General features: G+C 37.4%; 1 protein-coding gene across 2 annotated transcripts in view; it reads right to left on the minus strand.

Annotated features, from left to right (window-relative positions):
- Zmat1 (zinc finger, matrin-type 1) overlaps positions 1 to 10,783 on the minus strand; it is a 42,869-nt gene extending 32,086 nt beyond the window's left edge. For both annotated transcript variants that reach the window (XM_013505845.1, XM_005406977.1), the window contains exon 1: positions 10,689 to 10,783. In XM_013505845.1, coding sequence (XP_013361299.1) covers positions 10,689 to 10,752 — 64 coding nt within the window. In that variant the 5' untranslated portion in view covers positions 10,753 to 10,783. The remainder of the gene's footprint in view (positions 1 to 10,688) is intronic.
- Between the last annotated feature and the right edge of the window lie 876 nt (positions 10,784 to 11,659).

The raw sequence follows: 11,659 nt of genomic DNA on the forward strand, positions 1-11,659 counted from the left end.
CCTGGTACCGGAGAAAAAAAAAAAAAAAAAAAAAATAGAATTTATCATTTCAACCATTTTAAAGTGTACCATTCAGTATATTTAAATCCATATTTTGAATATTTATCTATTAATGTAGCCTAAGAGAAGTTCACTAATTTTGGTGGTCACACCATCCTGTTGACACACATAGCCAACTTTCAACTACAATACATAGTTCTATTTCATCTGGAGCTGATTAAACTGTTTGTCCAGGACAGCTATACATACAGAAACATTGCTGGACTTCCAAACAGACCCAGTATATACTCATATTAGTCCCACTTAGATTTCAACTTGTTAGATTCAACCAATCATTCCATTATTTCAAGATCTTTTTAGATACTGAGTTTGTCATCAAGATTGTGCAAGGTGGCTTTCTAAACAAAATAATTCAATTAATTAATTAATGTATTTCTCACAGGTTACTCTATGCTGCCAATTCTCCTCAGGTGGATTTCCCCTAAATTTGACATGAATGTGATAATCATTCCTTTCCGATAATGATACCTGAGGCTTAGGAACATTAAACACTTTTCTCAGAGTCACAAAGTCAGTAGGCATCAGAGCCAAGGATCAAATTCTAAATCTGCCTAAGACTTACCTCATAGGCAGTTCTTACACAGCCAAAAGTCTTGAACTACAGTATTGCTTTCTAGGCTTGGCATTCATAAGAAATATGCATGATGCACAAGAGATGCTAAATAAAAGTTTCTTTAGAACCACCTGCCTCCAACCCCATTACTTGACACAGGACATTTGAACTCTCAGATGATCAAAGTATCTTATGTGCATGTTTGAAAATATCACAGTGAAGGTCATTATTCTGTGTAATTAATGTACACTAATTTAAGAAAATCTCCTATATTCTAAAAGTGAGAGAAGAGACTGGTGATAGAAGAGACTTCAGCCAGTATCAGGCCTAGAGTGAAGAATGATCTCAGGGAATAAATGTTAAATTACAGGTCAGGTGAGCAGATGATGTTGGCTGTAAACAAGATGACTGAGAAAGAAACTAATGTTTCCTAAGTACTCACTACATGCCCTGAACAAGCGTTCTAGCAATACATAGCTGAAGAATCCTGGAGGTTTGTATCTTTCCCATCTTTCTTTTCTTTTTTATACTCTTCCTATGCTTACTCTTCTAACTCATTAGAATATAAAACAAATGTATTTTTATTGATTGCTTATTGAATGGGTATAGACTGTCCTGATTCTTACTCCCCAAGCCAGTAAAAACTGTAAAAGGCACTAGAATAAAAGAATGCATTACTGTTGTTACCCTGCTAGTACATACTGTAGCTGTATGACTAAGAACATACTCCAATCTTTCAGATTCCTATTCCTGAAGGGTTTTTTTTTTGTAATTGACTTTATATGTTTTGTGATGCTCAGTGGGAAATGTTATAATTTAGATAGGAATACATGAAGCAGAATTGTGAGCAGATACTGTAGCAGTTCTCTGTAAGAGAACCTAAATGTCCTAGCTGCTTATGGATAATAAAATTATCATAAGGTTAAAAAAAGATTTAAATTTTTAAGCAGCTATACAGTTAATAAAGACTAATGCATATTAAAAAATCAAAAGGGCCGATATTTCCACCCCAATCCTCCACTGTCTTCATTTCCTTCTCTATACCCCGAAGCTGGTTTTCTTCAAAATACTTTTTTACAAAAATGTGTACAGCATTTCTATTACCAAGTGTAATAATTTATTTATTATGGTGAACAGGCAGAAACTGCTTTAGCAAAGTTAATATTTTGGTTGTTACTTAGGTATAAGTAGTTTTCTATGACAATAAATACACACAATTCATAGCAGATAGTCATGTATCTTTCAATCAAATTTAGTAAGAAGTTAGGAGAGCTAGGGTTGAAAATATACACAAATTATACATAAATAAATTATAATGTCAAATAACAATACACTAAACAGTGAAAACTATGATTTTATTTCCCATGTGCAGCAAGTAAACATCTCTGAACAAGATAAGATAAATATCTCCTGGTTAATTTCAGGCATGTTATTTTAATATCTCTAGCATATCACTTCTGAACTATTTTTCTTCCCTTTGTATTTTTAAATTTTTATACTATTTAAGTATAAACTTGGAAAAGAGATATAGATAGCAAAGCAATATTTTATACTCAGAATTGAAGCCCAATTTACTGAAACTTGGTAGTGAAAACTTAATGGCACAAGGGTATGCTCTCAAATATTGCTGGAGATAAACTGTTTTTGAAACATACTAGAATTTCTGATGCTGATTCATTTCTTTACACTTAAATATAAAACAAAAGTAATGAGAAATGAGAACATATTGTAAAAAAGCTAGGTAAAGAGGGGAAAGAGACTAAATGTAGTAACAGAGTGAAGGCTTAAATTGATAGGATATAAAAAGATAAGATAAAACCAATGTTTAATGGATAGTCTGACTTATACTCAGGGTAAAGAGGAAAAATCTGCCTTGCTTTGTGGTCATATATTTCAGGTTTTCAACTACTAAAAATGAAACATCACTTTTATGTTATTTTTCCAAAATCAGACACATCAGAATGTTTTTCAAGTGAAAAAGTAGAGCTGGAATGCCTTAGGCTGTACTTGATGGGAGATTCCAGTCAGAGTTCAAAAGAATAGAATGCTGATAAAAATGTTGCAGATAAAGACCTGGTTCAAGAAGGTTTTGCTGGGAAGAGGAACAGCATTGGGGGTAACCCACTCTCCGTGTTCCCCCATCTCTTAGGAGCCGTCTCTCCCTTAATAAAGTTTCCTACTCTTAAAAAAAAAAAGGAACTGCATTGGCTGTTGGATTCCAGGAGCTGTGTGTTATGGACTGGTAGAAAATTTTCTGTATTTTACTTGTGTCCAGACACTTTGCCTGAGACTGAGATTAAGGGTGATTAATATGACAGAAAAAAATTCAAGACAGTCTAACGTTTTTCACTGAACATACTAAAAGATAAAACACATAAAACTTTTGAAGCTATATGTGTAGGAAAGGATTTTATTGTACCGGGAATGGAACTCAGGAGTTTATGCTTGTCAGGCAGGCGCTTGTGCCACTGAGCTATATCTCCGGCCCCCAGGAAGGATTTTCTTAACAGGACCTCAACTGCACAAGAAATAACAGCAAGAATCAACAAATGGGAATACAAAAAATTTAAAAAGCTTCTGTACAGGAAAAGAAGCAATCAGTAGAGTGAAGAGACAGCCTACAGAATGGGAAAAACTTTTGCCAGCTATTCCTCAGACTGATGACTAATATCCACTATATATAAAAAACTCAATAAAAGTAGATCACCTGAAATAAAAGATCCAGTCAAAGAACAGACAAGTAAAAGGAATAAATAATTCACAGAGGAAAAGCTCAAATGGCCAGTAAATATATGAAAAAAAATATTCAATATCTCTGATCATTAAAGAAATCCAAATTAAAATAATATTAAGATTCCATATTACTCCAGAAAGAATGGCAATCATCAAGAAATCAAAAATACAGCCGGGGAGATAGCTCAGTGGCACAGTTCCTGCCAGGCCAACACAAGGTCCCGAGCTCAATTCCCAGTACCAAAAAAAAAAAAAAAAAGGCATCAAAAAGTAACAAATGCTGGTGAGGCTATGGTGAAAAAGGAACCCTCTTACATTGTTGGTGGAATGTAAACCAGTACAATGGAAATCAGTATGGAGAATTCTCAAAACTACAATTAGAAATTCCATATGACCCAGCTATCCCACTTCTAGGCATCTTCCCTCAAAGCACTTAAGACATAATACTACAGCAATACATGCATACCAATGTTTGTAGTAGCATCATTCATAATAGCAGAATCCTAGAAGTGGCCTGCATACCCATTAACAGACAACTGGATAAAGAAAATATGGTATCTATACATAATGGAATACTACGTGGCTATAAAGGATTACTGGAGACATTTGTAAGAACATGGATGCACCTGCAAAGTATAATCTTGGTAAAAATAAATCAGACACGCAAGTTTAAATACTATGTGGTACATCTCATTTAAGTAAGGCAAGAATCATAAAGAGATTAATATAAGATGGATGGAGGGAGATAGAGGAATGAATGTTTTGGAAATGTTAAAAGATCCAAGAGATTAAGGGTGAGGGGTGAGTGAGAACGTGTTGTAGCTTGTGCCTAGATGTCTCCCCAAAACCTCATTTGGTCATAGGTGGGACTCTTTCATAGGTGGCTGAATCTAGTGTGTGTGATGCTAGAATTAAGGGTGTGTGATTACTAAATCAGTCCAATGATTGACTTGGTGCTGTCCCAATCCTGGAAAACTAGACAGAATGTGAAAAGGGCAGAAAGAAGCCGCTGAGGTCACTTGCTGGCTCCCCTGATTACTTTGCTACCTTCTGCTTGCCATGAGCTCTCCTCTGTGATGACTATCTTCCATGCCACCCTACCTTGGAGTCAGCCAACGATGGACTGAAACTTCTACAAACTGCGAGCCAAATAAACCTTTCCTTCCTTTGGGTGTAGGTATTTGGGGGTGTCAAGTATTTTTATTTCAGCAACAAGAAAAGTAACTAAGACAAAACTGGTACCAGAAGGGAGGTCATTTCTTTGACAATACCTGACTATGTGGCTCAAGAGCCTTGGGAACTGGCTTGTGGGAAGGGGAAGAGTTAGGAAAGGTTTGGAGAAGTTAGTTTAAAATCAACATAACCTAGTGTTATTAATTCATAAATGTGGAAGCAAAGGGGAAGAGTGGTTATAGGAAATAAAGGATTGAGTTTATAGAAATAAAGGATTCCAGACTCAGGTGTACTTCACTAAAAAATTACAGTAGAATGGGGAAAAGGAACAAGAATCGCACAGCAATGGTCTTAAGTCAGTAAATCACAATTATTAATAGTAATAGCTCTCATTCTATGGACTTGGGCATTACATAAAATATTCAAATCAACTTGTCCAAACTATATGCCTTTAATGATATAAAAAATAAGGAAGCACTTGACAGGAAACTTTAGTCACTCTGACTGGACCGGGCCTATTACAAATAACTACACTGCTACAACAATGCCATTAAAACTTCTGCATACAAAAATGTAACTGAATATTCAATTTATCATATATGAAAGTGTCTTCTAAGTAATACTACTGGATGATACTGGGCAATATGGGATTATATATATTTTTGTGACAAAAGTGTGATATTTATATCTTGAGTCAGAAGAAATGAATTTGGCTCACCCTTGCTTATGGAATTATAAGCCATACAAAATCTCCAATGAAGGGAAATAGAATATTACCATATTTCTCCAGTTGTGGCAAATAAATTTTCTCTGTTTAATGAAATGTTCTTAGATTACTCTGGTAAGTTTATATGTACTCCAATAAGGTGACTCTATATATAACTGGCTCTATATAATAAAATGAATATTTCTTTGAATTTCTTCAATGAAAATCAGAATTAGTCATATAAACGTCTATTTTCTCCTCAGGACAACTCATCAAAAATTTATCGCAAAATTTTCTACTAGCTGGTTTTTTTTTTTTTTTGTAACAGAAATTGAACTCAGGACCTTACACTTGCCAGGCAGGTGCTTATGCCACTGAGCTATACCCCCAAACCCACTACTAGCTGTTTTAATGCTTTACTGAAGTTGGAATTTCAAAGTCTAACATCTTCAGCCAAAGAAATCTGGTGGGGAGGTGCACATCTGTAATCCCAGCACTTGGGTAGCAGAGGTAGGAGGATCACTACAAGTTCCAGGCCAGCCTGGGCTACACCATGAGTTCAAGGCCAGCTTGCACTACAAAGAAAGACCCTGTCTCAAAAAAAAAAAAGAGTTCTAGAATGTTAAAGAATTCATTGTACATCTTATTTTAACGATGTGACAGAAAAGGAGAAAATTTCATAAGAATTGACTGCAATAAGTATAAATCTCATTTTAATTGAGCAAAGAGCACAAACACAATATTCTCTATGATTATATCTTTAGAGATAACCTTCCTCAAACATTCTTGATTAAACAGAATGTTTCTTTGTAAGAGCTGATCTGACTTCAGCAATTTTTTTAATACTACCATAATCTTAGGAAAGAATGAGCAGAGCACCACACTAAGATAAAAATGAGGAGCTATGTTAAACTTGCAGAGGATTTTAAACTCTTTCCCCCCCCCTTTTTTTTTTTCTTTTTTGGTACAGGGAATCAAACTCACAACCTCATGCTTACCAGGCAGACGCTGTGCCACTGAGCTGTATCTCCAGCCCTGCACTCTTTTCTCCTTAAAGGCCACACTCCATTTAAGGAGTTTTTCAGAAACATTAATTGTGCCAGAAATGAAGCTCTCTACCTGTCAAAATGGTTAACACTTATAGCTATAACACCATGTTACATCCTTAGATTTTCAAGTTATTAGACTTGTTTCTGATTTAGGAGCTTGGCAATTGATCAAACAGGTAATGCATAGTTTCCGATGGCACATGAACAATTACAAAACAAAAGATAACTGCAATAATTGAAAATTTAAGTTATATGTTTCATATTTATGTAATTTTTATTTAAACGAAATCATTGACCTTGATAATCATACGCCTCTGTAGCTACTGACTTCAGTGGTCATGCTTGTGAAGTCAGAAACTGAATTAAAGTTCTGTATACTCCGTTACTTTACTTGATTGATCTCCTGACAGCTACTTTGCAACAGAAAGCCACTAAATATAGGCCATTCATTTCATCAGGTTAATAAGAGTAAAACCGGTTGCAGGTGGAAAAGAATTAAAATTCTATCCTAAGAGATATGTAATGAATATAATAGGAACCTTGCCTCAGTCTTTAAAACAAGCTTGGTAAATATTTTCAAATATCGATATCTAATACAGATAGAAGGCTAGGAAATAACAAATGGTCAGTAATCTCTTTCCAGACATTCCCAACCTGCCAAATGCAGTGTTCTAAAAGTTCTTTGGCCTACTAGTTCAGTTTCTAGTCTGTATATAATTAACTTTATAAGGTTTTATAAAATAAATAAATAGGATCCTGGAAAAACAAAAGGAAATACTGTTGGGGGGATTGGAATATATTAAGTCTATGTACCAATCTGCTAAAGTGAGTGTAATAATTATGCACTATGAACATGTACTAATAAAAGTTTTATAAAGCAGAAAAAAGAACTTTAACAGATTACTGATATTCTTTACAGATAACAACATTAGATGTATAGCATAACGTGCAGCAGTGTGCTTATTATCAGATGGCAGATTTATAATAAAGAAACAGTCCTGGTAGTTTCGGAGCCTAACTAGCCATATTTAAAAGTACATTTTCCCTACTTATTTATTTTATAATTTTACTACAAAGCACAGTGATTGACCTCTTTCATACAGCTGTGTCAATTTGTCTGTATATCCTTAGCACTAAGAAATGCCTGGCACACACATATACGAGTGTTGAATAAATGATTCTCAATAAATGAAGGAAAAGGTATAACTGGTTTTCATATAGTGGGCTTAATTAACATATGATTTAAAACTACTGAATAATACGAAGTATAAAAGGAAAACCTTGTTAGATAACTGCCATGCAAATAAGTTAATAATAAATAAAAAGCTGCGATCTAAAAGAAAAACTATTTCAAAACTTACTATTGTTAAGAAGAAGTAAATAAGCAAGGAAGGCTTTTGTTATTCCTGTTTTGGTTTTTACTATGAGTACATGGTAATGTTATTATTGGTTGAAAATTCATTTTTGAGACATACACATTTTTGAGAAACCACATAAGGAAATACAAACTGTTCTGCAGCATTTTATGATTCCTCTTACCACGAATTCTTTTTTTTTGTTTTTTTTTTTTTGGTCTTTTTTTGAGACAGGGTCTCACTATGAAGTTCAGGCTGGCCTTGAGCTCACTTTGTACCCCAGGCTGGTCTGGAACTCACAAAGATCCTCCTCCCTCAGGTTCCTGAGTACTGGGATTACAGGCATGCGCCACCATGACCGGTTTACCATGAATTTTGAGTGTACATGTATATGTCTTTTCATATGTCTGTTCACTTGACATTTTTTTATTTTACTGCTCAATATCCTCAATGATTTTTGAAAGTTTCTAATATTCTATATTTGGCAATTTCTAATCTCCACTGACATTTTCTCATTACCAATCCCATGCGATCCTTCACTGTTAAGTATAGTTTCAAATGGATCAGCAAATGCTTTTTCAAACCACTTTTAATGATCTTATCAGGAGTGGACCTGTAATAATTGATAGCCTGACAATCCTTTGACATCTTTTGGAGCCATATTCTAACTAGCACTTAGAAAAAGCAAATAGGCAAAAGATATTGGCACACAACCAACTGACATTTTTCTCTTTTCTCCTTTATTCGCTATATCTGGCAACTGCTTATGGATTTTATAAATATAAACACTGTGCCTGGCTAGTGTTTTGGACAGTGTAGCACATCAAGTATTTGCTACCTATTAAAAGATAAGAGCTTTAATTTGGATTGAACACTTTAATGTATGCCATTTAGCTAAAATGAAATAATAGATAATTTTTAGATTATTAATTGCATTTGGTTTGCATATCCTACAAAACTGTCTCAATACCAGTTCGACACAGATTTCAGTACTCATTGAAAGCGAGGTAATAACTATTGGTCAAGGTCTCTTTTAATTTATGAATTACTGCTGAAGTGCACAGACATGGAAATGCCACTAAAAGAATTATCAGTGCAGAACTCTGAAGTCCTACTTCATAATCTCAGTCCTGAAATTAACCTCAGAGTTTATCTAGCCCAATTTCCCTACTTTAGAAATATCAAAACCCAAATTCAGGAACATTGGAAGCTGTTCAGGGTCACAAAGTCTAGTGATTAATTAGCAACAGAATTTTTGTTTACTGCATCAAATTCTCTTCATTTTACTGTCTGGCAACAGCATAGATAAGGTATTGTTGTTAGTTTATGAACTTATATCTCCTAAAGCCTTTAATATTTGCATATATCCAAAGATACAGCAAAACTAGTTACAGAGCCAAGCAAAACAAATTCTATGAAAAATATGGTTTTAGATATTACATTGCCTTGTACAGGTCATGAGAGTCAAATGGAGTGATTATCTTGATGTCTATAAAACTACTCGTCTATTTACGGGCTATGGAAGAAAATTTTGCATCATTTACTTGCTGGTTATGGGCAAAAAGTTTGTATAAAACTTAAAAATCCACAAACCTCATCCTAGAACAATGGTATAAATGCAGGCTAACTGAAGACCTAGTCTTCCAAAGATGGCCTTTACTAAGAGCATTGAAAAATAAGACATCATCATATTACACCGCATCACTAACTTCCATATTTAGTAAACACAGTATGTAATGTTTTTTTGCAAATATTGTGAGGGATTTGTTTTTACTACTTTGCCATTACACCCAAGTGAAAGGTGTGAAAGATTACCCAATAGTACACAGGGATATCATTTGCAAATGTGAAAAGAAAAGAATTTTCAGGGGGAATTTTAATGGGATGTCTTTCTCCAAAAACAGGAAATTACGTTTTACTTTACTCTATTTTGGCATCGACAATTTTCACTCTGGAGATAAGTTAGCAAGACATGATCATACCAATACTGGAAATTAATTACGAAATTGATGATGACAAAATTGTCTATGGAGATCTTTTCGAGAAGAATTTGAACATTTCCAAACTTGCTTTGCAAAACATTTCAATGGTAAATTTTATGGTGTGCTTTAATAGGCTGCTTACAAGTATACAGTACTTTCTTTGAACTAAAGCTGCTTGTACTGATATACTCAAGAAGTATACTTTTGTTAGGAGCAATGTGTTGCTAGGTACAATAGCACTTGCTCAAATCCAAAGTACTTAAAGATTTTTTTGTTTGTTTGTTTGTTTGTTTCCGGTGCCAGGAATCAAAATCACGACGTAGCGCTTGGCAGGCAGGCGCTGTGCCGCTGAGCTAAATCCCCAGCCCCCAAAGTACTTAAAGATGAGTCCATATACTTTGCTTTACTAGGACACAAATCTCAAGCAGAAAATAAAACAAAACTTTTCAAAGTCATTTCTCAAATCTGTGCTTCCACCAACTCTCTGCCTTTCTCCAGTACAGCTCCCTAGAATCCTGCAGGCTGACCATCCCCAAATCCTAACCCCATCTGTCCACAAACATCCTACTAGGAGTTTCTCCGCTTCAGAAGTTTAATTTCACTAAAACGGAATTTTCGTCCTCATATATTTGACCTTTCTTTCTTGAGCTCTGGGCCATTCCTCCCTCAATAATCCTTCCCTTTCCCTGACCCTTTGGGTGCAAGGCACATTTACTTTGCCTCCACGCTTCCCAAATCGCACTTCAGCTTTGTACAGTAAAATAACCTCCTGGCGGAGCGCGAAATTATGTGAGGTTCCCCCCCCCGCCCATTAAACTCCTGTTTTGCGAGTACCTGTAGTCACTTCGCCTGGGGTCGTCATCTTTTGCAGAGTGCCGACGCGGGGAAGCGCCTGTCCGCTAGGTCCCTCTCGCACGCTCGGGCTAAGAGCACCGGGCAGGACGAGTTTGGCGGTTACTGCGCCACAGCAGGTGGGGGGCGGGGTGGGGGGTAACCGCTCCCAGCCGGACCTTAGACCCGCTCACTAGGAACAGCAAGTTGACGGAGCCGCCCGCGCACCCCGAGACGGGAACTCACCTTCTCTTGGGTAAGGGCGGGTGTCTACTCTAAAACTACTGGCCTCCCTCCCGGCCGCCGACATAGCGGAGCCGCCGCTGCCGCTGCCGCCGCCGCCACCACCGCCGCCACAGCCGGCGGCCGGCGCGGAGTCAGAGGTGGAGGTGGCGGCGGAGGGAAGCGCAGGAGGAGGAGGAGGCAGTAGAGAAGGTAGCTTCAAGAGGGGAAGACTCCTCTGCCAGCGACGTAACTCGGGGCGCCACTGCCTTCGCCAAGAGAGGGCGAAGTGCGTACAACTGCACTCGCACCTCGCTCCCGTTAGGCTTCTTTAGCCCCGCCTTCCTCTTAGCCCCGCCTTCCTTTTAGCCCCGCCCCCATCGACCCCCTTCCGGGCTTCCCCTGGAGTCTCATTCCAGCTGCTTCTATCCACCAAGGGCAACAGTGTGCACCCTCAAGACGCCTCCCCTTCTGTATGGCTTGGAGTAACCTATATCCCTTACAGGGAAGTGATGATGGCCAAGGGCAAAGAAAAAGAGCGTAGACTGAAAGAGCATTTATTACTCGAAGAGTGAGGCTTCATCCCTTTGCAGAGTTGATGTAAAACCGTTTTTAAAAAATTCTAAGCCGAGTGTAGTGTTGCACTCCTATAATCCCAGCACTCGGGAGGCTGAGGCAGGAGGATCCTTGTGAGTTCGAGGCCAGCCTGGACTATAAAGTGAGTTCAAGGCCAGGTGGCACTACATCGGGAGACCTTGTCTCAAAAAGAAAAAAAAGGGGCTGGGGATTTAGCTCAGCGGCAAAAGCGCCTGCCTGGCAAGCGCAAGGTGGTGAGTTCGGTTCCCAGTACCGGAGGAAAACCAAAAAAAAAAAAAGATTTTAGGGCCGGGGAGATTTTAGGGCCGGAGAGATAGCTCAGCGGCACAAGTGCCTATCTGGCAAGCAGAAGGTCCTGAGTTCAATTCCCGGTACCAAAACAAAACAAAACAAAAAAA

The sequence above is a fragment of the Chinchilla lanigera genome, unplaced genomic scaffold, assembly GCF_000276665.1.
Source record: "Chinchilla lanigera isolate Chin_1 unplaced genomic scaffold, ChiLan1.0 scaffold00102, whole genome shotgun sequence".
Classification (NCBI taxonomy): domain Eukaryota; kingdom Metazoa; phylum Chordata; class Mammalia; order Rodentia; family Chinchillidae; genus Chinchilla; species Chinchilla lanigera.